At 44.7% G+C, this 25,891-nt stretch overlaps 1 protein-coding gene across 1 annotated transcript in view; it reads left to right on the top strand.

The window, feature by feature from the left end:
• CD9 (CD9 molecule) overlaps positions 1 to 11,612 on the top strand; it is a 33,206-nt gene extending 21,594 nt beyond the window's left edge. Inside the window, exons 2-8 of the mRNA XM_056862265.1 lie at positions 1,076 to 1,175; positions 4,957 to 5,054; positions 5,302 to 5,376; positions 7,363 to 7,455; positions 8,641 to 8,730; positions 9,155 to 9,238; positions 11,223 to 11,612. Coding sequence (XP_056718243.1) covers positions 1,076 to 1,175; positions 4,957 to 5,054; positions 5,302 to 5,376; positions 7,363 to 7,455; positions 8,641 to 8,730; positions 9,155 to 9,238; positions 11,223 to 11,288 — 606 coding nt within the window. The 3' untranslated portion in view covers positions 11,289 to 11,612. The remainder of the gene's footprint in view (positions 1 to 1,075; positions 1,176 to 4,956; positions 5,055 to 5,301; positions 5,377 to 7,362; positions 7,456 to 8,640; positions 8,731 to 9,154; positions 9,239 to 11,222) is intronic.
• Positions 11,613 to 25,891: the final 14,279 nt, after the last annotated feature.

Raw genomic sequence — 25,891 nt, 5'->3', positions numbered from 1 at the left:
GCAAGAGGGGAACAGGGTTTCTCTTCCTCCGTGATTCCTGATGGGTCTCCTGCTTGCTCTCTCCGTGGCTGTTTGGAGATCAAGGAACCGTTCAAACAGTTAGCATGCAATCAAAATAATAATCTGTGGGTCTGGATTGATATTGTACTGTATTCATGAAATGCTGAGTATGGCAGAGCAGGAAAGGCTGCGGTGATTCAGTGGTCAGATCCAGCATGGGTAATTCTTGTGGCTTTATCTCTCTACTTCAAAATATTGTTTTCTTTTGCACCATTGCCTGTCTTTACTGGTTAAAGGGTAAAGGGTTGGTATGCTGAAGGACCACTGTAATTTGGATGGGTGCTGACCGGAAAAAGTGTTCCCCCTCTGCTGGCACTCTAGTGCCTTTGGGCTGCCTGGGATTGTCAGACTTAGGTCTACAATGCTACTGTAGCCTAATAGGGTTTCTTGAAGGCAGATGGGTTGAAAACATTATCTACATTGACTTGTCTGCTGAGGAATCCCTGTACATATCCTATGTAACCCCTGTGCCTTGCATAGTGGCTTGTCCCCAGTTTCCTCAGGCAGCATCCTAAAACATTTCCTCTCCATACAGTTCTGAGGTGTTGCTGGGGAAAACCCTGCCATACAAAGAAGCTTTTGTACCTTTGTTGATCTTTCCACTGAGGCATTCTGATTCCAAGATTCCTGGGGAAGGCAGTTTGAATACCACTGTGCATGTCAATATGAAACTGAAACTCAGTAGTATCTGAGTTGGAGGTGGGGAAGCTAAACAAAATTGACTTGAGACAAGTCACATGTAAAATTAGTAGGGTTGCCAGGTCCCTCTTCGCCACCGGCGGGAGGTTTTTGGGGTGGAGCCTGAGGAGGGCGGAGTTTGGGGAGGGACTTCAATGCCATAGAATTCAATTGCCAAAGCGGCCATTTACTCCAGGTGAACTGATCTCGATCAGCTGGAGATCAGCTGTAATAGAAGGAGATCTCCAGCTAGTACTTGGAGGTTGGCAACTCTAAAAATTAGGCATGCAGAAAGTACAATTGAAGCACCTGTTCTGTTTTTTCCCCTTCTCTGCAGCTTGCAGGAACAGCTGTCCTCGCAATTGGATTATGGCTTCGGTTTGATTCACAGACCAAAGATCTTTTTCGGGAAGACACCAATTCAACATTCTATACAGGTATGTCACAAAAGAAATCTGTTCTGCTTCAAGTGTAAGAGCAGCAGCATGGTTCTTTTTTTCATAAATTTATATTGAAAGAAATAAAAAATAAAAAACATACTTTCAATCCCATACATTCAGTGTGTCATGCCTTCCAAAGCGAACCATATATTTACAGTCTTAACAGCCAAGTAATAACATGTATTAGAAATCTACCTTACGAAAAAATTGCATGCCTTAAATCAAAGATTATCATTCTTAACTACACAATCGCACAACTACTCAGTAAATCTTTGGTTATTTTTTAATTGCCGTTTACCATACATTAAAGTTGATCAAATTACCCTGGTTCTAATAAACCCCCTATGTAATCTACCCTTCATTATAATTGCCTACTCTTATCGATAGCTATTATTCACATTCAAGTTAGTCTACTGCTCAGCACAGTTCTGAAGCAAAGATATTTTTCTTAACACTTCCTGCAGCATCAGTGAAGCCTGACCAAAAGGCCCTAGGCCTTGTCAAATAACTTATTGACACTGGAAAGCCATTATTGTATATGTAAATACACTAAATATTGAATGGCTTTGTGTGCAGGAGGGAGTATTTCCAGAACAGATGTAGTCAAGTTTTTGCATGATGTACAGATTGATACACTTACTATAAATTCTAGATAACACATGTATGGTACGATTTCTGACATGTGACTTCGAAAATTCTGACCATTTGAGTGGTTGGGGGGGGGTTGAGTCTGTATAGGTCCGTGTTGGCGAACCTATGGCACGCGTGCCGACTCCGGCACGTGTAGCCCTCTCTGCCGGCACGCGCCCGGCCGCCTCCACTCAGCCCCCGGGAAGCAGCCTTCCTTCCCCTTCCCTTCCCGGGCTGGAGGCGAGGGGTGGAGGCGCGGCTTTGCCTGGCCCCGCGCCACGGGCGGTGCGCAGCGACTCCGGATTGGCTCCTCACGCCCGAGGTCAGACTGGGAGGCGCTTCAGAACGGGGGCGGGGACAGCGGGTGAGCCGGGAGCAGTCACCCTCAGGGACCCCCCGGGGTATGCGGCCCCCCCCCCCGACTCCTGCCCCGGACGGAGCCCCGGCCTCATCGACCCGTAGCAGTCCGGGGGCTGCAGGGACACAGCTCCTTGCAAGGGAGGCCCGCCCGCCTGCTGCAAAAGGCCCCCGAAGGCCGGGCCGCCACCTGCAGCGCCTCCCCCGCTCGGCCAAGAGGAGCCGCCGCCCCGGTTCTGTCCAGCGCGCAGCCCAGCCGAGCGGCCTGCGAAGCGGCACCGGGGAGCGGGAGCGGCCCGTGCAGTGGGGGGGGGGCGTGCTGCGGTGGCGGCCGGCGGGACTTGCGCCCAAGGAGCCCCCGGAGCCTCTGGGAGGAGGAGTAAGAAGGCTCCTGGCCCAGCCTGGGCTCCGCTTAAGCTGCCAGAGAAACGCAGCGCTGCACGGCCCTCTCTGAAGCCGCAGCGTGCAGGAACGCTGCGGCCCCTTTAAACCCCCTCTCGCCATCGGCAAGAGGAGGCGGGAGGGAGGGAGGGAGGAAGACGCTTCCCCCAAGCCAGGAAGGCGAAGCGTCCCTGAACGCCGCGCGGCACAGCGGTTGAAACCTCTCTCGCTTGCCGCGGAGGGAGGGAGGGAAAGAGGGAGGGGGGAAGAAGAGGAAAAAGGCAGTCGCTCCCTCCCGGGGTCGGAGCATGCACATGGGAGCCGATCAGGTGGAGGACTTTTGTGGACTTGGGTGGGGGGAGAGGTGGGAAGGCTGAAGCCCGGTCGCAGGGAGCTGGCTGTGTGTGTGTGTGAAGGCTTTTCTCTCCTTTCTTCCCTTTTCTTTCACTCTCCTATTCTTTCTCTCCTCTTTTTCTGTCTCTTTCCCCCCTCTTTTTCTCTCTCCTTTTCTTTCTTTCTTTCTTTCTTTCTTTCTTTCTTTCTTTCTTTCTTTCTTTCTTTCTTTCTTTCTCTCTCTCTCTCTCTCTCTCTCTCTCTCTCTCTCTCTCTCTCTCTCTCTCTCTCTCTCTCTCTCTCTCTCTCTCTCTCTCTCTCTCTTTCCATGCTTCCTTTCTTCCTCCTTTCTGTCCTTCCTTCCTTCCTTCTTTCCTTCCTTCTTTCTGTCCTTCATTCATTCCTTCCTTCTTTCTGTCCTTCATTCTTTCCTTCCTTCCTTCTTTCCTTGCTTCTTTCCTTCCTTCCTTCTTCCCTTTCTTTCCTTCTTTCTGTCCTTCTTTCTGTCCTTCCTTCCTTCCTTGCTACTTTCTTTCCTTCCTTTCTTTCTTTCCTTCCTTCTTTCCCTGCTTCCTTCCTTCTTTCTGTCCTTCATTCTTTCTGTCCTTCCTTCTTTCCTTTCTTTCCTTCTTTCCTTTCTTTCCTTCTTTCCTTCCTTCCTTCTTTCCTTCCCTGCAGATCGACTGCAAGCTGCCCCCCCCCTGGCACCTCGGTTGCCTGGGCCCACCGCTGGCTGCTCTCCCACCTGGGAGGAGGGGGAAGACCTGGGGGAACTGAGGCACCCTCCAAGCCTTCTCTGCATAGCCTCCCCTAAGGTTGCCAACCTCTAGGTGGTGGCTGGAGATCTCCTTCTATTACAACTGATCTCCAGCCAATAGAGATCAGTTCCCCTGGAGAAAATGGCCACTTTGGCCATTGGGCTCTATGGCTGTGCAGTCTTCCTCCCCAAACCCCGCCGCCCTCAGGCTTCACCCCCAAAACCTCCCGCCAGTGGTGAAGAGGACCTGGCAACCCTAGCTTCACACACACACACACACCAGGAGATCTACGCCCGGTATGGCCCCCGAACGATGTTATAAATATGCAAATGGCCCTTGGCAGAAAAAAGGTTCCCCACCCCTGTTCTAAACTAAAACCTCAGTATTCAGGTTAAATTGCCGCATTGGCACTCGGCAATAAATAAGTGGGTTTTGGGTTGCAGTTTGGGCACTCGGTCTCTAAAAGGTTCGCCATCGTGGTTGGCAGCTGTGAGTACTTGGCAATTGCACACTCTGGCAAGTGGCCCAGGCTGCTAGTAGCTACAGTGTTAGTGTCCACGGCAACAGACATAATCCCTGGGCTCTACGTTGCACCAGCCATCATGACATGCTTCTGACAACAGCAGGTATGATATGGTCCTTTGGTGGCATGCTGTGCATGTGCAAAAGTCCAGGTTATGTGTAGCCATCAAATTCCCTTCCTCACTGAAATGCTCCATTGTGGACATTTGCTAAAGCCACACACTGTAAAATAAATGGGGAGGGGAAAGAGTTATCTCTTAACATAGCTTCTTCTCCAGCAAAATTCTGACAACAAAACAAAAGGAACACTAGGAAACCCTGATTTGTTGTGAAACAACTGTAGAAGCAAGTACATTTTTAATAAAGATAAAAGCTCAGATTTACGTTTTTTTGTATTTAGATAATTTATCACCTGTGTAAACTGCCATCTGAAATGTTTCTAAAGCCACTTGCAGGCAATCAGTGGTAAATCGTTATGAAAACAGCTAGCTGAAAAGTTAGGCAACAGTTAGCTAAAAAGCTAGGCATCATGGGATGTCTGGAGAAGCAAGGGTTTTACTAGTGGCAGTGGAGCAGAAAGCTTTTGTATATCTCAGGCTTAGCAAAGCTTATTATGTGTATGTGTGTGTGTGTGTGTGTGTGTAAAGTGCCTTCAAGTCGCAGCCGACTTATGGCAACCCCTTTTGGGGGTTTTCATGACAAGAGACTAACAGAGGTGGTTTGCCAGTGCCTTCCTTTGCACAGCAAAGCTTATTAGCTGAGGGTAACTCTCCTTGTGTTTTGTACTCTGCCCCTAGGAGTCTACATTCTGATTGGAGCTGGTGCGCTCATAATGCTTGTGGGTTTCCTGGGATGTTGTGGAGCAATACAGGAGTCCGAGTGCATGCTTGGCTTGGTAAGTATAGCAGCTGTCCTGCTGAGTCAATAATCAGCAGAACTGAGTGGTGAAGATCGGGACAGTAATACTAAGCTGCCATACAGAGCAACTCTTGTAAGGATTAAAGCACTCCAAACCCACCCTCTGCAGTTCTATAGAAATGTTAAATTGTATTGTCTCACACTGTACTTTGTCTGTACTTTGCCAGGAGTGTTTAGCCACCAGCCAGTATGCTTAAATTGTCTTTTCCATCCTTCTTCCTTAGTTTTTCCTCTTCCTCCTTGTGATTTTTGCTCTTGAAGTAGCCGCTGCCATCTGGGGATTTGGGAACAAAGAGACGGTAAGACGATGCCTTCTCGCTATTAAAGGTCTTTACGTTGCCCCGTGCTTGAGGAATGGCCTCCTGGTAGAGGTCGGGTGGCTTCTACTGTCCTGATTTCCACTGAGGAAGTATTCTTGATAACTTTTTGAGCTTCCTGGGCAAAGGGAGAATGCCCTACTACTGAGGCATAAAGAGTTTGGGTGTTTTAATGTTTAATGCTTGTATAGTGTTGTAACCTGCCTCAGGACCTGAGTTGCTCAGGAGAAAGGCTGTGGGAATATAAATAGTTCACATAGATAAGCTCTGGCATAGTGAAGGCATGAGCATGGAGGTCTTAAGCAGAGCTACAGAGATGGTGATAAATCACAATAGAGAAGGGTACAAAGTCTGTGGACCCAGGTTTTTTAAAATAATATTCCCATTACTATACATGCTGATCACAGCATAACATAACCTGAAAGATCCCTGCCCCAGGGAGCTTACAATCTACTGTTTGGTGGGAAGGAAACGGCAAAGTGACAGCTGCATGCACCCAATGATAGCTTAAATCAGGCTTGTCTAAACTGCGGCCCCCGGGCCACATACAGCCCAGGACAGCTATGAATGCTGCCCAACACAAAATCGTAAACTTACTTAAAACATGATTCAGCTATCGTTAGTGTTAATGTATTATATGTGCGGCCCAAGACAATTCTTCTTCTTCCAATGTGGTCCAGGGAAGCCAAAAGATTTGGACACCCCTGGCTTAAGTGTTTGGCTTCTCTTCTCCCCTCCCCACCCCAATTCCTCCAGCTTTGGACCCCAGACTACCCGATTCCAAATGGGTTTGCTCCTGTTGCAGCAGGGGGTGGCAGTTGATACCACCATGGCTCACTGCTGATCCCTAAGGAGGCCTGGTGCTGCAGGGGCCACCTAACCGCCTCCCCCACTGCAACAAAACCAGATTCCGGACATGGCCGGGCTCCTAGCTAAGAAGAGCCTCAAATTGACTGGGATCGAGCCAGTTGAGGAATGCATGTTTTTGAGCTCCCGTGCAAACATAGCAGTGTTTGGAACTCGAGCCTTTGCTAAAGAACCAGGAGCCTAAACTGCAAGACGTATTTAGCTTGCTGAGCAAGTCCTGAGCTTGCTGAGCAAGTCCTGCTCCCCCCCTCACCCACCTGAGGGCATGCATGGAGAGCCAGCATGGTGTAGTGGTTGAGAGCAGTGGTTTGGAACAGTGGAGTCTGATCTGGAGAACCGGGTTTGATTCCCCACTCCTCCACATGATCTGCGGAGGCTAATCTGGTGAACTGAATTTTGTTTCCCCACTCGTACACACGAAGCCAGCTGGGTGACCTTGGGCCAGTCACTCTCTCTTAGCCTCACCCACCTCACAGGGTGTCTGTTGTGGGGAGAGGAAGGGAAGGTGATTGTAAGCCGGTTTGAGTCTCTCTTAAGTGGTAGAGAAAGTCGGCATATAAAAACCAACTCTTCGTCGTCGTCTTCTTGATTGCCTTGCAAGTTAAAAGACTAGAAAGAAAGGGACATGTTATTGCTAGGAGCTGATTCAACATTTTAGTGGATCCAGCCAGCTTTTTCACTCCATCTTGCTCAGTTTCCCCTCCTTACTACAGCCGTTGTCCTGCATAGCTTTTGTCCCTGCTGGTCCCAGGATCCCCTGCAGACCCTTTATGGGTGGTCCTTCTTTCTTCAACAGCAGGAAAGCTGATTGCAGCCAACCTGTGGTTTACAAACCCAAACAGTCGTTTCACATCCTCTCTCCCTCTCTCTCTCTCTTTTGGGGGGGGATCAGTCCCATGCTTAATCCCACGCTTTCGGGCCCACGCCTAAGGCGAGTGAGTGTTCTATCTGCGCGGGGCCTGAGAAGAAGGGAGAAGGCACGCCAAGTCTGAAGCATTTGGGTGCTGTGCTGCTTGCAGCATATACTCTGTAGTAAATTTTTCTCTCTCATTTTGAAAGATAAAGACTGATGGAAGTACTTGCTTTCGTTTGCGTTTCTAGATTATTGATGAAATACAGAAGTTTTATGAGAAGTTGTACGAAAAAAGAAACGAACAAGGTCCTAGAGAAGCTCTGATAACCATTCAGAAAGCCGTAAGTCGAATTTTCTGTTTTGTTTCTTTGTTGTACTACTGGGGGAGGCATATGGTTGTCTGAGTGCATGGGACTTCTTGCCGCAGGAGGGTACAAGGGACTTGCTTTTGCACTGAGTGATAAGAAACCTCCCTGGGTTTAGCTCCTGCACTTGTAAGCTTTTTCCTTGATGAACCAGGCTTACTCAGCATTCTGTGAATGCACACTACTCCTCTTTTTAGTTATTTTAAAAATGTTTGTTAGTGGTGTTCTCCCTCTCGGCAGAGTTAGTTTAAGGTACTTTGTCGCCCCAAGCAAAGGACACCCATAACCACCAAATCTATGACCTTGTTTGGGATATCTTCTGAAATGGTTCCATAATGCAAGCATGGACGACCCCTCCCTGGGAACCCTAGAAGTTAAATGCTACTTTGTAGGACGGAGCATCCCTCCCCCCCAATTCCCACAAGTTATGCATAGTAACTCCCTTATGAACCTTTAAAACTTTGGATTGATACAGAGGATTCTCAGTGTCATTGGTATGTTGGCAAGATCAAAAATACTCCCACGTTGCACTACCTAAACTTTGTAATGTAGAATCCCTGAGTCACAAAACAGCTCACGTAACCTAAATAGTATCTTCATATGTGTATTGGGCTTCCCTGGTAGGGTGTTCCCATTGATCAGATGATTTGATATAACGTAGTATGTAAATGTGGAGACTTGATCACACCTCCGTGAGTAGCAGCGTGCACAAGTATTTTTACCCTAACGCCCACATGTATGTATGTATGTATGTATTTATTTATTTATTTCGCTTTTTATTCCACCCTCAATCCCCGGGCAAAGGCCAGGCTCAGGGTTTTCAAGGCAAGAGACATTCGGAGATGGTTTGTCATCCTGCCTCTGTGCTGTGACCCTGGACTTCCTTGGTGGTATCCCATCCAAATACTGACCAGGGCTGACCCTGCTTAGCTTCCAAGATCTGACGAGATCGGGCTAGCCTGGGCCATCCAGGTCGGGGCATTACTTAGGATTGTTATCACTTCTTCTTAATGTTCGTTGAGATATTGTAGCAAAGTTGGCTCTTTTTGTTTCTAGAAAGCTTATATGCCTCTGGGACATTCCTTTGTGAAATGCAACTTTTACACTGTTACAACTTATCTTTTGTTCTCCCTTTTTTTCCTTTTCTTTTTTTGTGTGCAGCTTTACTGCTGTGGCTATGGGGGAGTCATAGAAGCACTGTTTCGAGATACCTGTCCCAAATCAGACCAATTAGTGGACCTTACACTAAAGGTACGTAGGTCTAATTATGTGGTGGGGCAGATGTTCACGAGAGTAAAATAGGTGCTTGCTGCTAATGACCCCATTTAGTGACCCCTGCTTTGTCAAGCTGGTCGGCAAGAGACATGATTCCAGCAGAGTCTAGCAGATTTTGCTACTTGGCATGTGTGTGTGTGTGAAGTGCCGTCAAGTCGCAGCTGACTTATGGCGACCCCTTTTGGGGTTTTCATGGCAAGAGACTAACAGAGGTGGTTTGCCAGTGCCTTCCTCTGCACAGCAACCCTGGTATTTCTTGGGGGTCTCCCATCCAAATACTAACCAGGGCCGACCCTGCTTAGCTTCTGAGATCTGACGAGATCAGGCTAGCCTGGGCCATCCAGGTCAGGGCTACTTGGCATAGCAGTACTTAAAATGACCGATCTGCTTTCCCTTCCAGCCATGTCCTGAAGTCATTAAGGAGGTCTTCACCACAAAGCTGAATGTGATTGGAGCCGTTGGCATCGGAATTGGGGTGGTGATGGTAAGTTGTGACTTTTGTATGGCTGGTGAACATTGAACGTGTAAAGCTGCCGTTGTAGGCAAAGTTGGCCCTTGGTAGGAGGCCAACTGAGAGATATTTAGGGGTAGTGAACTCATGAGCCTAAACTGTTAGTGCTGACTTCCTCCATGTCTCCCAAGAAGATGGATTTGGTGTATTAGGGACGTTTATGTAAATGTTCTTTAGGACCAGAGCCATTCTTTAAAAGTAAAAGGTCCTGTTATAGTAGTCGTCCACTGATAGGTCTCAAACCCAAATCTCAATATTATGTGCACTAATTTGGTGTGAAGGGCAGATATTGTCTCTTCATGAATTCTGCCCTATTTGGTCTGATGCAAGTTGTCTAACAGAGCCAAAACCCTCTCCTTGCTGGACATTAACTGGAAAGGAGCACAGCAAATCAGGTTGTTGGTTCAGGATAAGGGCCGGACACTTCTACCTACCAGAACTTATCACAAGTATTTAAAGCTTATTATCACATTGGGATGTTGTTGGCTTCTGTACTATCCTCTCAAAGGGTTATAAAGCAGCAAGCTGGATTTCCTTCTGTTTCAGGGGCTACGGCCATGGAAAATGGCAGCTTGTACTGGGAGGGTAAGGCAGAAGGGCCAGCTCACGCGGGTATAGGCCTCACTCGGTGGCTTGCATGTGCAAATGAGCCATCGCAGCTCAAGATAAAATGGGCCATATTAACCTTGTGTCACCTCTGGTAACTGTCAGCAAGCATAGGTCATATGGTCAAGTTTGAACCTTATAGTGTATGAAGTTGAGTGGGCTTCTAGTGAACTGCAACAGTCTGAATCCTCCCTCCTTTGGCTACAGATGGGAAAGGGCTGCTACCCCTCCTTCTTCATCATATAGGGCAGGGGTGAACACATGAAGCTTCCTTATACTTCCTTATACCTTGGTCCATCAAAGTCAGTATTGTCTACTCAGACCGGCAATGGCTCTCCAGGGTCTCAGGCAGGGGTCTTTTACATCACCTACTTGCCTAGTCCCTTTAACTGGAGATGCCGGGGATTGAACCTGGGGCCTTCAGCATGCCGAGCAGAGGCTCTACCACCGAGCCACAGCCCCTCCCTACCAGCCAGACACTTTTGTCTGGCACACTGGGCCCGTTTTCCATCCAAGGAACAGGACAGGCTCTAGCAGTTCCACTGGGGGCTCATTCCCAGTATGTTTTTCGCTCCCCGCTCCCTGTTTTTGTTTGCTGGCACCACCAGTATCTTTGTGGGAAGAAGTGGCATCAAAAAGGAATCTTCCCCTTGCTATTGCAGGCCAGCCCAGCAGTCCGTTAACCAAACCCACGTGCCGCCCTAGTATATTGCAGTGGTTGCTCAACTTTGGCAATATTCAGGAGAACACTACGTCTGGTACATGATGCAGTTCATGAATTTCTATTTGTTTAGCCAGTGTTAGCAAGGACTGTACCTGCTGAACTTCTGTCTGAAGACATTCCTTTCCCTCCCGCCAAACCCAGTGTCTAGTTGAAAGACCAAGGCAAATTGAAGATGACTGGAGCCAGCATAATGTAGAAGACTTTGTAGAATATGTTTACTATTTGCACCATGTAGAAGCTAATCTGTGACCTTAACTTACAGTTTCCATGCTTTCTGGAGTATGGGTTAACCAACAAGGAACGCGGCATTTTTCTTAAATCAAAGATGTGTTGTTTTTTCTTTTATTAGTGCTTCATGGTTTTTATGCATTATGGCTAGTGTTTAATTTGCTCCATCCCACCTAGCAAATGCGCGGCAGTATGAATCATATTTAAGGTGTACCACGTGACAGAGAACTGGCATGTTTCTGGAAGCTGCTGAACCAGATTACCAAACTTTTATCGACTTGTCCCTGAATATTTACAAGACTGGGCCAAAATATATAATGGTTTGGCTTCCTGGTCTGATATGTAACACTCTTCCAAGACACCTCTGCCAACAGTTTTCCTTGTTTGCTTCTTTTTCAGATCTTCGGTATGATTTTCAGCATGATCCTTTGCTGTGCTATCCGCAGAAATCGAGAAATGGTCTAAAGCGACTTTAGAGGGTCCCCCTTCAAGAAATCTTTATTGTTAACTTTAGCATTATAAAAGCATTTCTAAAATTATATTTGTTACACTTTTTTTAAAAAAAGCTTTACTTGCTACTGATGTTCTTAGTTTTTTGCTCTTTGTGTTTATAAAACTTTAAAAGGATTCTACTGTTGAAAAGGTACTATATTTGTTAGTCTGCAGACCCAAACATCTTGTATATACAGTTTTCATCTCTAAATAGTTGTCATTTTTCTTTAAACTTACAAACGGGATGTAATTTATGTTGGAGAAAATTTGATACTTAATAAAGACTTAAGACCACCTGCTATTCTCCAAGCATTGTATGCACTTTTCAAAGTAACTTCTGAACATACCAGCTTCTGATGCCGGAAAGCAAGGTCAGCTTTTCATAAGTTGTCTCGTGAAGTCTACTAAGGAGGCCATGGGAGTAGTGCTGGAGATATTCCTGGCTTTTGCCGGGAATATTTTATTTGGCCCAAATGGGAAGCTCATTCCTGAAAGGGGGGGGGACTGAAGCTACTTAGGCTTTATCACAGAATAAAGTGGCATCTATGCCAGCATGGGGGCAAACATGCCAGTGTCCAGGAGCTGCCACCGCCAGCACTGCCATGCCGCCTACGTTTTCCCAGAAGGGAGAGCCCATGCTGGTGTGAGGGGGTGTTCCCGGGGGCAGGGCTGCCTTTGAGCAGCTTCCTAACCACTATTGCCCCGGGAACTGCAGCGGGGCATTGCCACCTTTTTTGGTGGCACAGCCTCGCTTTGTTCATTGGGGCATTTCCCCCATTTTTATTATTTTTATTTTGTAAATCCCTATTGTCTCCATGGTGGCCGGGAAGCCTTTGAGGAGGCAGGGCAGCTCCGCCACTCCCAGCTGCCGCTGAACTACCCCCCCTTCCGGATTGCGCTCTTAGTGAGAGCTGCATTAATTAGCACAATAACAGTGGCACGTCCCAAAGAATCCCAAAGCCTCGTTTTGGCAGCTATAGTTGGCAGGTGGAATTTGCCTTGGCAGGTGGATTGTGTAATTCCAGAGTGTGAAGATATCAAGTAGCTTCATTCAGGGATTTGGATACCACCGTCTTGTTCACTTGAGGGTCTGACGGGCATTGTAGCCCACTCTTTCACAACTAGCCCATGAGCTGATTGATAATATACCTGAACCTGTACATTGCAAAGACCCCCTTAGTTTGCAAATTGTTTGTGTGCTCTGTAGTCACACTTCTTCACACACACCCCGGATTTCTGTGGGTAGACACTGAAGATCAGGTGATGGGCAGGTATGGACTCAGCCAGTAAGTGTTTCCCACAAAGCCAGTCTGTTGTAGTGATTAGAGTGCTGGACTAGGAACGAGTAGACTATGGTTCGAATTCCCCACTCTCCCATGGAAGTTTGATGGGTGACCTCGGGCTAGTCACGCACTCTCAGCCTAACCTACCTGCCAGGGTTGTTGTGAAGATAAAACGGAAGAGAAGAGAATGATGTAAGCTGCTTTGGGTCCCCACTGTGGAGAAAGGTGGGATATAAATCAAGGAAGGAAATATTGAGAGGAGTGGCTAGGGCATTATGTTGTGGCTAATCCTGCCCCTGAGGAACCCAGTATTTGGTGGGAGGGTCTTATAATATTCTGAGCTATAGTTTCATCCAACAGGGCCCCCGTGGCGTAGTGAACAGGTATGGAGACCTGTCCTTGGTGCAAATCTTGGGTCAGCTGCTGTCAGCCTAAATCACCCTGCAGGATACTGAATCATTAAAGGCGGGAGGAGGTGGAGATAACAGCGCCTCTGACTATATGTTCAAAGCATTTGCAGTTGCATACTTTGTCCTCCATGAACTTCTCTCCCGCAACCACTCAGATCTAGATGACCTGGTCAAGTTTCTCTTTACTCCTGCTGTGAAACCTATTTAGGAATTCTAGAGTCCTTTTCAAGGTAATGCTCCAAATAGGAATTCCTTCCATGAAACCTGCCTTGTACTAAATCACACCAGTAGTTCATCAAGTTCAGTACTGCCTGCTCGGACCAGCAGCAGCTCTCCAGCTGGAGATCTTCCCCATCACCTACTTGCCTGGTCCTTTCAACTGTAGATGCCCGGGATCGAACCTGGGACCTGCTGCATGCCAAGCCGATGCTCTGCTACTGAGCCACAGCCCCTTCCCATTGCATTAGTAACAAAAAACAGAGGATGACAATTCAGACAAGTGTAGCTTAGCTTGATACTGCTGTCAGCTACTCCACAGCAAGCATTTCTGGAAGCTGTTGAATGTTTGACATGTCCCAGCACTTCTTTCTTGCCTTGGAGGAGGTGCCACTACCATTCTCCAGAAAACTGCTGTTCAGGACTTGGTGTGGGTGGACCCCTGCTCAGCCAGCCACGGCCTTAGCCGGGGCTTGCTGGATTTCTATCTTTAGAACCCAAGCAGTGCTTGTGGGTTTCGCCATCACTGCAAAGAGCATGTAATAAGCGTCATCTTGTTGTTTCTCTTCTACAGTTGTATAAAAAAATAAGCACAAAGTTGGGGAAGGGAGTGAAATACCTTATCGCAGCTACCAACATTCAGAACCAGTTACTAAGAACTAGAGGCTGTTTTGTGTGGTTTGTAACCGGAGCTGGAAAACAGATGAGAGATTTTTCCAGTATGGGACACAGACTGCGGCATTCTAGTCTTGCTGAAAATGAAAACTACAAGGAAGTCATTCATGCAGCGTGAATGCTTCGCTAGACTGAGCGTCCTGTTTCATGTTCAATAGATCTTCAGAACTGGGTTAACAACTGAGCTTTTTGTGTATGTGTGTGTGTGTGCTTGGTTCCTCAATTGTGACATTTATCCCAAACTCCCAGTAGGACAGGCTCTGGCAGAACTGGTGTGTTACGATACAGTAGGAGCCATTACCCTATTTTAGGATGAGCATTTTGAAAGGGAGGGGTGGGGACTGGCCTTGCTAAACTGAAATACAAGACAACCTCCAGCATTTGATAGGGATTTTAAGGGTCGAGCAACACTTTGTCTTCCCAAATGCCTCGGCCTGGGTATCATTAGCAGAAGCAGTGGGAGAGTCAGGGAGCAGAAAGGAGAAAGCCTTTCTCTGCTTGCCAATACTTCCCTCACTTGATTGACTTCTAAAACCCAGCTAAGGGAAGAGCTGGTAAAATCCAACCTGATGTGGGAGAGGGACACTTAGAAGTGGGTTAAGCACCATATTTTTCACCAGTTTATTCTGTTATGCTCATGTCCTGACCCCTGAGCTAGTGTTTCGAGTAGGAGGACAGGAACGCTGTGTTTTCCTCATAACATGTAGATTCCCCTCACTAAGTGGCTCTTCAGTTTCATGAAATTTACCTTTCAACCGGAAAAGTTATTAGGAAGACAAGGTGAGACAATGAACACAGTGAAGTCTCGGATCAAAACCCAGCAATTTTGCCAGGTGTTCCTGCAAGAACTTCAGGAAGCTATGAAGATCTTATCTTGTATGGCCTTTTGTTTAACTAACCCCTTTGGCATTTTCCATTGAAGCTAAGAGGAAGAAGAGTTGGTTTTTAGTATGCTGACTTTCTCTACCTTTTTAAAGGAGAATCAAACCTGTTTACAATCTCCTTCTCTTCCTCTCCCCACAACAGACACCTTGTGAGGTAGGTGGGGCTGAGAGAGTTCGGAGAGAACTGTGACTAGCCCAAGGTCACCCAGCAGGGTTCATGTGTAGGAGTGGGGAAACCGACCTGGTCCACCAGATTAGAGTCCACCGCTCTTAACCACTACACCACGCTGGCAAAGAACATCACAGGAAGGTCAGCACTCTATTGTGTGTCAATTATATTCTGAGCCTTTTAAGAATGGCGATCAGTGATGTATTGCTGTCACCTAAAAACCAGAGGGGAACAATTCAGTTGCGTGCACTCTTTCATGTCTTTGTGACTGAACATTGCAGCCTGCTTAGTCAGCTGCAGTCTCAAGGAGTGACTATTTGTACAGCGCATTTCTAGCTATGGGAACAGCTATAAACATACATCATAAAGATAATTCACAGTGGGTAGCCGTGTTAGTCTGTTTGCAGTAGTCAAAAAGGGCAAGAGTCCAGTAGCACCTTAAAGAATAACAAAAATATTTTCTGGTAGGGTATGAGTTTTCGTGAGCCACAGCTCACTTCTTCAGATACATCATAAAGTTATCCAAGGAACATACAGGTGCATCAGAGTCTTCAGTCACCAGACCAAAAACTGGCAGTGAGCATCCAGGTTATTCAAAAAACTAACTGAATAGGTCCATGGAAATACATCTGATTTTAAAAAGTATAGATGAGGGTAATTTTCAGCCTTAGATGTGGTGCAACTAATGTCAGGGCTGAGGGTCACAACATGCTCCCCTTCAGCCTTGGGTCTTCACTTCTTGGTTGGAGCTTTTCCTATGCAAATTGGGGCCAGGTGTCATTTGTGGTGGAGAAACTTTGGGCAGGAGGAGAGCATGTATGTCCTTTAGACCCACCCTCAAACTGTTTTTCGGTTTCCAGACTTTCCAGACAAATATAGATCAGATCTTCCTTCAGAAGCTATGTTCAAATCTATTTCTCCCCCACACCTTGAAAATAGATTGGAGGGATGAGTATATGTTGGAACAAGGGTCCCCAACCTCTTTGAGCCTGTGGGCACATCTGGAATTCTGACATGGCATGATGGGCGCAGCAACAAAATGGCTGTCGCAGGAGATGGAGCCAGCCACAAATGATTACCAAAGTTTAACTTCAGTAATACAGTGTAGTGCTGTGGTGGCAGCTGCTGCCAAAGTAACATTTTAAAAAATCTGCACAGCCAGTCAAATCTCCAAAAGTCAATAGGGTTGCCAGCCTCCAGGTAATCTGGAAAAATTATGCACAAGTACTACCAGGATAGTTAGAACAACTCTAGTACTGGGCTCAAACAAACAAAATCAAACAATGCACAAGCAAACTATGCAAACATATATTGTGAAACTTATACATCTACAAACAGGTGAAAACGTATAATAATAAATCATTTATCTTTGTAGCTCAACCACAGCCATTTTGAGCAGCCTTCTGGCGCACTCAAACTAAATATTTTCATTACATTGCTATTATTGCATCTACAAAGATAAATGATTTATTATTATTTATGAAGATGTCAGCTGATGAAGCTGCAATTTTGCAGTGAAAACGCTAGTGAACATCCGGACGGCGTTACTGTTGACTTTTCCATCTCATGTCCAGCTTTCCTCGTGTTATTCCTTGAAGAAACACCTAGAGATAAGACTTTCACTTATTTTGAAAGAGACTTACCTTGAAAGAGACTTTCCATTTTCCATTTTGGATACACTTGTATATATTTTTCACTTACGTTTTCACCTGTTTGTAGATGTATAAGTTTCACAATATATGTTTGCATAGTTTGCTTGTGCATTGTTTGATTTTGTTTGTTTGAGCCCAGTACTAGAGTTGTTTGTTTGAGCCCAGTACTAGAGTTGTTCTAGCCTCCAGGTAATGGCTGGAGATCTCCTGCTATTACAACTGATCTCCAGCTGATAGAGATCAGTTCCACCTGGAGAAAATGGCCACTTTGGCAATTGAACTCTATGGCGTTGAAGTCCCTCCACTCCCCAAACCCCACCTTTTTCCGGCTCCACCCCAAAAATATCCCACCAGTGGCAAAAAGGGACCTGGCAACCCTAAAAGTCAATCAGAAGCCTTGCAGGGCAAAATTACCCTTGCAGGGCCCTGAATGGGTGTTCGGAGCCTGAATTCCACTATCTCAGGGTTCAATAAGGATTAACAAGCAAACAGAAACATACAAAGAGAATGCACAGAAGGTCATACTGGGGGCAGAATTCAGCCACTTTCTTTTTTTTCTTTTCTTTATTTTTAATAAGATTTTTATTTATATAGTTGGAGGGGTACAGGAAAAAAAGGAAGGGGTAAAGCGTTGTATTTATAAAAACAATTCAACATTATAAAATAAACTCAGTTGTAAACAAAAAATTATTGGTCGTTTATGATATATTATAAAACATTTTCTGCGTTAAAAATAATTGCAAAATATCGTTCAGTTGTTCTACTTGTGTCATATTAATGTTCTATTATGCAAAAATCTGGAATTTACTTACAGTTAGTTAAATCATAGAAGATAAAACTTAGCCTATTATTAAAGGTTAAGCCAGCGTACTTCGTTCAATTAGTTGCAATTCATATAGGTATAGAATGACGCCCACTTATCATCAAACTGCTCTGTAGATTCACTAAACTTTAAATTTAACTCGAAAGTCATCTTAGCCATACTGGCATATTCCAACAGTTTTTCTTTCCAGTCTTCTGTTTCGGGTATATGAGTTTGTTTCCAGGTTCTTGCCAGAACTATTCTGGCTGCAGTTGTAGCATATTTGAAAACGTCCTGGAATTTTAAAGGCAGGTTTGGTGGCACTATACTGAGTAAGTAAAATTTAGAATCAAATGTTATCTTGGTATCTAACATCAGCTGGAGTTCACGATGAATTTTTTTCCAATATATTTGTAATTTTGGACATGTCCACCAAACATGGAAGTAGGAGCCATCCGTGTCTTGACATTTCCAGCAGGCGCTCTTTTTCCAGAAGTGGTCATCTGGGAAAGCATATTGGGAGTCAAATACCATCTATAAAATGTCTTATACCAATTTTCTTTCACTTCTTGGCACACGGTATATTTCATTTCAGAAGTGCAGAGTTTTTCCCATAAATCCATATTGATCATTTCTCCAAAGTTTTGCATCCATTTTATCATATTGATCTTCACTTGTTCTTCTTCTGCATCATATTTCAAAAGAAGTTTATAAATTTTTCCTAATAAATGAGAGTCATTTTTGGATATTGTTTGCTCAAATTCTGTTAGTTCACGGAATGGCCGGGGGTGTAAACAGTCTTTTTGTAAGTTAGACCTCAGTTGTAGATAGGTCAGCCAATTCAATTTTTGAAATTTTTCTTGAAGTTTAATCAGGCTCTTAATTTCTCCTGTGGGCTCTATCATTTGATTGTAGGTAAAGTGAACACCCGGTTTCAGTGTGACGTTATCATGATAAGCTTCGATTGGCGACATTATAGATGGTGGAGAAGGACTTATTCTCTTTTTGTATTTTTTCCACACTTTCAATAACGCTATTTTAACATCGCAGTCTTCTGGTGCTTTGTCTTTTTGAATTTTTTGTTGTAGAATCCCACAGCGCTTTATGAAAACCTTGTCCGAGATCCGCTCGTTCTAGAATAACATGTCTAGATTTAGGATATCCTGAATTCAGCCACTTTCAAGTTATTCTGGTTAGAGAGGCTGTAAATTTTGAATGGTGCCCCTTCAGTAGATGAACTGACTGTGTTTGACAGCCAGTTTCCTGTGAGCCAAACATTCGATCTGTTTGCCTGTCTACTGATTCCCTTAAACAGTAGTCGAATCGCTTTGCAGCTACACAGTAGCTATAGAGGTGGGGTTTCATCTCCTCCTTCCTTTGAAAGGGCTTCAGCAGATGAGTTTGAATTTACCTGGGGTCATGGATAGGTGTGTGTGTGTGGGGGAACTATACCTCCCAGAAGGAGGTGCAAAAAATGTGCATACATCAAATGATGGATTGGAACCAATCAATGTTTCTGGGAGTGAAAAAGGAAGTCCTAATTATCAAAAAAGGCTATGTTAGGGATCATATTACCTGCAAGGACAAAAATCATGTGGTTTGGAGGACTATCACAAGCCTAACATGGATAGCATTGACTACCAAATGGTAAGACTTTTTTCTTTTTTTAAAATCAAGTCTTTAGTTATAATTGCTGGCTGCTGACGGACTGCTTTGCTCATTGAAAGTTTGTACCATTGGTTGCAGAGTGGCAGGCAGAAATAACCAATGGGGGGGGGAGTGGAAGTAGGGTCATCATCTTCCCCTGTGAGAACGTTTGTGCATGAAACACTTCCAGTTTCTCTGTGCTGTACTGTTTGTGTACTTGAAAAATAACCCAAAGAACAGGCTCAAACTGCTTACAAACAATGACCTGACAGTCAATCGTCTCCCTGTTCACAACCAGTGAACGGAGGTGAACCAAACCAATGGGTGTTCGAACATCCCTCATACTAGTTGAGAAAATAATACGTTTGTGCTGGCAATGCCTGCCGAAATGCCAGAAGTCAGAGGGTTGCCTGGATTGGTTTTCCAGTGGCTGATGTTGGGATTTCAGTACTCTACAAAGTTTGCCTCTCCCCTGATTCACCACCAGAATAGTGGTGAAAAGTGCCATCAAGTCACTGCTGACTTATGGTGACCCTTCAAGGGTTTTCAAGGCAAGAGATGAACAGAAGTGGTTTTGCCATTGCCCGCCTCTGCGTAGTAACCCTGGCCTTCCTTGGTGACCTCCCATCCAACCAAAGCCAACCCTGATTAGGCTGCAAGATCTGATTAAACCAGGTTAGCCTGGGCCATCCAGGTCAATGCAAAACCAGAATAAATGATGTAAAACAACAGAAAACACAAATATTTGCATAGGATACATGTGGTATGGAATTCAGCTTTTCTTAGCACAGAATTTGGATCGTTTTGAGTGCAGAATTTTAATAATTGTTAGCACAGAATATAGAGTCCCCTGCATAGGGTGAAACTAACACATTTTGTGATCATGTTGCTGTGGTTTTTGTGTGTGGCCAGGTTCACTCATTTTCCAAAAGACAAAACAGAAAGCAAGTATGAGGCTGAACCTGATCCTCTCAATGGAAATTCAACCAACATTCATCTCCAGAGCAGCTATTATTACTGACACAGATATCTGACAAAAGGGATCTTCCAAAAGGCAGAACTCTTGAGATCATTCTGTGGTCCTGGGCCTTTAAAAAGACACTGATCACCATCCCAGGCAACCAACTTATTTCAGTTATCAATCATCCGCAAGAAGGGAGGATATCCATTGAGCTTCTTCCCAGAACAGCCATCTGGCTTCTGGATGAAGCCTACCCTAGACCTAATAAGACATTAATCTACGTTCGACTACACAGACCTCTCATTTTCAAATGCAATCTGAATTCTTTCACATTTATAGTAAGTCTTATAGAAAGTGTTCCTTGACTGAAACTACAATTTCTTTCCTTGTTTTGTTTTGTTCTCTGCATACTGTTCTTTATCACAATGTTTGCTGCTTAGGGCTATACAGCCCCCGCCCCCCAGGGGCAGTCTACAAATGCTGGAGGCATTCAAGATGAGATTTTTTTTTGGGGGGGGGGTTATGCAGCCCAATCTTCCTACTTTCAAGGGCTTCTGACAGCCAGCAAAGGAGAGGTGGTTTACACTGCCTGCCAAACCCAGAAGATAAAATACTGTATCTGAGATTCACGCACACACACACCTCCCTGCTTGGGGCAAAACACATGCACAAAAATACTCCTTAATTTATGAGACCAAGTTCATGTGATGAACTTCCAGAAAGAAAATGAGAGTGGGGGGGGGGCACTGTAACAGGAACCGAAGCAAGGAAGAAACAGATTCTACAAAAAGAAAGGCTCAGGGAGCTTTGCATGCAGTAGGTTCCAGGTTCAAACCTCACCATTTCCAGTTAAAAAGGACCAGGCAGTAGGTGATGTGAAAGACCTCTGCCTGAGACCCTGGAGAGCTGCTGCCAGTATGAGAAGGCAATGCTGATCTTGATGGATTGACATTTTGATTCAGTATCAGGCAGCTTCGTGTGTGTTTATGTGTGCTCAGGTAAAAACTGGTACTTTCTGAGAAACAGTTTCACACTTGTCACAAATACATTTATATAAATAAACCAGTTTTGTCTGGAGGGCTGTTTTATGTCTAAACGTTTTACTTATGGCTTGGAGGACGTTTGATGATAATAATTACAATTCAGTAATAACGCTGCATGCTTGGTGGGCAGTAGTAGATTAAAGGTTGAGAAGCACAGCTCTGTCATTTGCTTTTGTAATCCCTAGTATGTAACTGGATTGCTTATTTATTTGGAAAAATCAAACCTTAGTTGAGGGGCACTGGAAGACAGTTTTCCATGGGAAATTCCCCCACTGTGCACTCAAGTGGAGCAATAGAAGAGCACTTCAAATACGTTTTCCAGTTCTTATGGGGGACAGTGCGTCGGGTTGGGCCCTCAGAATGGTCTTCATGGCAGACATTCTCCAGCTCCTTCACTGTCAGGGTCTCTTTTAAAAAAGAAGCTGATTTTGTATGTATCCCAAAGGCACTCCATTCTTCTATTAATTTTCTTGCAGATGGGGAAGGAGACAGGGTTGTTTCTGACATCTTATATTATCAAGTACTTTGCACCACCCAGTATCCATCTCAAGTAGGGTTGCCAGGCCCATCTTTGCCACTGGCAAGAGGTTTTTGGGGCAGAGCCCGACGAGGGCAGAATTTTTTTTTTGGGTGGGGGGCACACTTCAATGCCATAGAGTCCAATTTCCAAAGCAGCATTTTCTCCAAGTGAACTGCTCTCTGTCGGCTGGAGATCAGTTTTAATAGCAGGAGTTCTCCAGCTAGTACCTGGAGGTTTGGCAATTAAAAAAAATACAGCTATTATGGCTATCAAAATTGAAAACACACACACATATATATGTCACTACTTGTGAATAAAATAGGGTGTTGACTTACTGCTCGTGAGTAAAATAAGGTGTTGACAATACAGTTTTTTTGTATCTTTTGTTACTTGTGAGTAAAAGTACACCTTGCAGAAGATGGACACATATGGGTTTCACCATATAGAAAGCCCACAGACAGAAAGGCTTTGCTACACCTTAAATCACACCATCCAGGACATATTAAAAACAACTTATCTTATGGGCAATTTTTACGCCTGAAAAGAAACTCCACAAAACAAGAGGACTATGAGAAAGCTGCCGACTCTTTATACACCACTTTATTAAACAGAGGTTACCCACCCAGCCAATATTTTGAACACAGCGAAACAAAGGACTGATAAAAAAAAACCACGTAATGATTTATTCATTAAAAAACGTGACTCAGGTACAAGATTGGTTTCTTCTATACAATTTACTCCTTTTGCAGAAAAAAATAAAAAGATTATAAATAGACACTGGCATACAGTGCAGGGCATTGCTGGCTGTGCTGAACCTCCATTGTTAGCATATAGACGTACTGTCTCTTTAAAAGACCGACTTGTTCACATGGATTCCCTGCAAACTGTTTCTAATTTAGGGCCAGTCGGACATTTGTTCCGCATAAGGAACAATGTAATGGAAGCACCCGTTGTTTCTCATTTTAAAAAATTTAAACATGCAGACATGGATCTTCCTTTCTTTGCCATCTGGCAATATAAGCCACACAAATATCAAAGAGCTAACATAGAAAAGATACTAGCTCAGCAAGAATCCTGCTTCATTTTCCTTCTTAGATGACTGGAACCCAATTGGCTAAACGCAACATGCGATTACACTGGTTTTTTATGAGGGTCACTTTAAGAAGATTACTTTAAGTCAAAGGTATATTAATGCCATAGGTATATTAATGAGCAAGGAAGCCTCTGTATTCAAAAGATTGGGACTTCACAAGCTAGTCAGACACTGCTGCACGATCCTAATAAAGCATTTTTAAGAATAATTCTCTTCTATAAGAAATCATAAGAATTGATAACTGTATTATATAAGGTGTTGTGAGTTTTGAAGAATTTATTTGGATATTTTTGTATATATGATTTTATGCATATATTTTCATGTTAATAGCTTGAATTACAACTTTGCTGTTCTGCAAAGTGGAAGTGGACACAAAACGGCTAAGGGTGGCTGAAGAAAACTATGAAACAGCGCTACTTACCGGAAAGCTGTCCCACCTACCATATATGAACTGTTATTGTTGAATCCATTGTATGTTAGAAACACAGATTGTGTATGAAAATTCAAAAACACAAGTTGAGTGCATAATATAATTGACTGATGCAGCAGCAATTATTATTTATGTTGAAATACAATAGATGTTAAAGAAATGTTTTGTCACAATACATAAGATACAAAAAACCTGTATTATCAACACCCTATTTTACTCACGAGTAGTAAGTCAACACCCTATTTTACTCACGAGTAGTGATATATATATATATGTGTGTGTGTGTTTTCAATTTTGATAGCCATAATAGCTGTATTTTTTTAAATTGCCAAGCCTTCTATGGCTTAGATGTTTTTTTGAGTACCTGGAGGTTGGCAACCCTCATCTTAAGGCATGTCTATGTATGCTTCATCTGACGGACTTACATGTCACTGTGCACATTTTGCCTAAAAAAAAATAGGCAAGTACATAGTCCCCCGAAGGAGGAAATTGGGTGGTTCCAGGGGCGTGAAACCTAGTCATATCTACAGGAGCCCAGTTTAAAAGTTGTCGATTTATCGCAAGTACACAGCCAAAGCAGGATGGGGGGACGAGTCCCCACCCCCTTTTTTTGGCATGAAAGTTAAAAAAAAAAACCCAACCCCCCCCCAAAAAAAAACAGAAGGCCAAATTTCTTCTAGCTGGGAAGCAACCCTTCTTCACCTCTCTTTCTCAGAACTATAAATCCCCAAGGCTCCCTCCACTGTCATCGAGTCTATTCTAAACCCTTCCTGATCCTGGTGCCCGGGCCTTCCTGTCTTCTGTTCTTCTACATAAACATCCCTCCCATTCATTATTCTGTTGTCAGTGGGTGGCACCCATATGGGGTTTCGTTTCTTCCTGCTCCCTTATCCCCATATAAATTATTCTGTTTGGGGACTGATAAGAAGGGAATCTACACCAAAGTGTGTTTGCTTGTCAGTGAAGCAGGTACTTCTTTCCCCCTGAAGCCAAATAACATCTTGGTTGACGAGAAGAATTCCTGTATTTGGGATACACCCCAAAGCAGCCAGCCAAGCATAGATTTGGCTACATGTTTTGCCAGGATGGCTGTCTTGTTCTACCACAGGAGATGGCGAGCACAATACAGTGTGCCACTGCAAAATGTTTTTCCCGTGGAGAATTATAAATGCCATCGCTGTGAGGTACAAAAACACTTTCCCACATGGATGAGAAGGGGTGTGTGCGCATATGTTAGGGTTGCCAGGTCCCTCTTCACAACCGGCGGGAGATTTTTGGGGTGGAGCCTTAGGAGGGCAGAGTTTGGGGAGGGGAGGGACTTCGATACCATAGAGTCCAATTGCCAAAGCAGCCATTTTCTCCAGGTGAACTGATCTCTGCCAGCTGGAGATCAGTTGTAATAGCAGGAGGTCTCCAGCTAGTACCTGGAGGTTGGCAACCCTAGTGTATGTCCACACCTCACCCTGTGTTCCTGACAGCAGGCAGGAAGGATATGAAGAGTTTTGAGATGATGGCTCGGATTCACAGAGACAGTACTTCTGTGTTCTTTATGTGAAAGAGAATAATTTACCACAGATCTCTCTCTCTCTAGCAGCAACCTATAATAGTGCCTTCAGCTCTAATGCCCAGACCTGTACTCTAAATTTTATATTTGTTAGTCCATTCAGGTGCTAGGCTATCCCTTCTGAAAGCTCTACATGGATAACAACAAGGCAAACAAACATGTGGCTGTGGTGGATCTGAGCCATGATGGGCTTCTTAGGCCAGACTGGCATCTTGAATTGTGCTTATGTAACCCTATCAGTCTTAAAAGGGCCAGGTTACTGGCCACAGGAGTGTGGATACCCCATTCAAAACCTGAAGACACTTAAGCAAATAATGTTTATTGAAAGGGGAGGGGAACAATAAGGTCAGATTGGGAGCTTCTTATTGTTTCATTCCCCAAGAGCGAACTCAAACAAAATTCCTAAGAGCATTGTTACAGATTCCGTGGACTGCCAAAAAAACAAATCAGTGGGTTATAGATCAAATCAAGCCTGAACTGACCCTAGAAGCTCAAATGACTAAACTGAGGCTATCGTATTTTGGTCACATCATGAGACGACAAGAGTCACTGGAAAAGACAGTCATGCTAGGAAAAGTTGAGGGCAGCAGGAAAAGAGGAAGACCCAACAAGAGATGGGTTGACTCTATCAAGGAAGCCACAGCCTTCAATTTGCAAGATCTGAGCAAGGCTGTCCAAGCCAGGACATTTTGGAGGACTTTCATTCATAGGGTCGCCATGAGTCGGAAGCGACTTGACAGCACTTCACACACACACACACACACACACAGGTGCCTAACTGTGTATCTAACTCCATGGTGAGGCTGGAGACTGGCCAAATAGAGAGCAGGGCCTAGGGTCGTTTTACTATCGGTCCACATATGGCTTAAAATGAACGTTAGACCCTGTGGACTTCTGCCATTGATTTTAGAGGATAACTACCCATCAAGTTGGCTGAAGGCCGTTAGAAACAAAACAAAATAGACTGGGAGCTTTAACGAACAATATGAATAAAAAGCATAATGACAGTCCCAAACTTAGGGCAAGAAAGGAGAAGAAAGTCTACTAGCTGATATAAAAGGTAAAGGTCCCCTGTGCAAGCACCGGGTCATTCCTGACCCATGGGGTGACGTCACATCCTGACGTTTCCACGGCAGACTTTGTTTGTGGGGTGATTTGCCAGTGCCTTCCCCAGTCATCTTCCCTTTACCCCCAGCAAGCTGGGTACTCATTTTACCCACCTCGGAA

The sequence above is a fragment of the Euleptes europaea genome, chromosome 17, assembly GCF_029931775.1.
Source record: "Euleptes europaea isolate rEulEur1 chromosome 17, rEulEur1.hap1, whole genome shotgun sequence".
NCBI classification, from domain to species: Eukaryota; Metazoa; Chordata; class Lepidosauria; order Squamata; family Sphaerodactylidae; genus Euleptes; species Euleptes europaea.
This window is presented reverse-complemented; position numbering and strand designations above follow the sequence as displayed.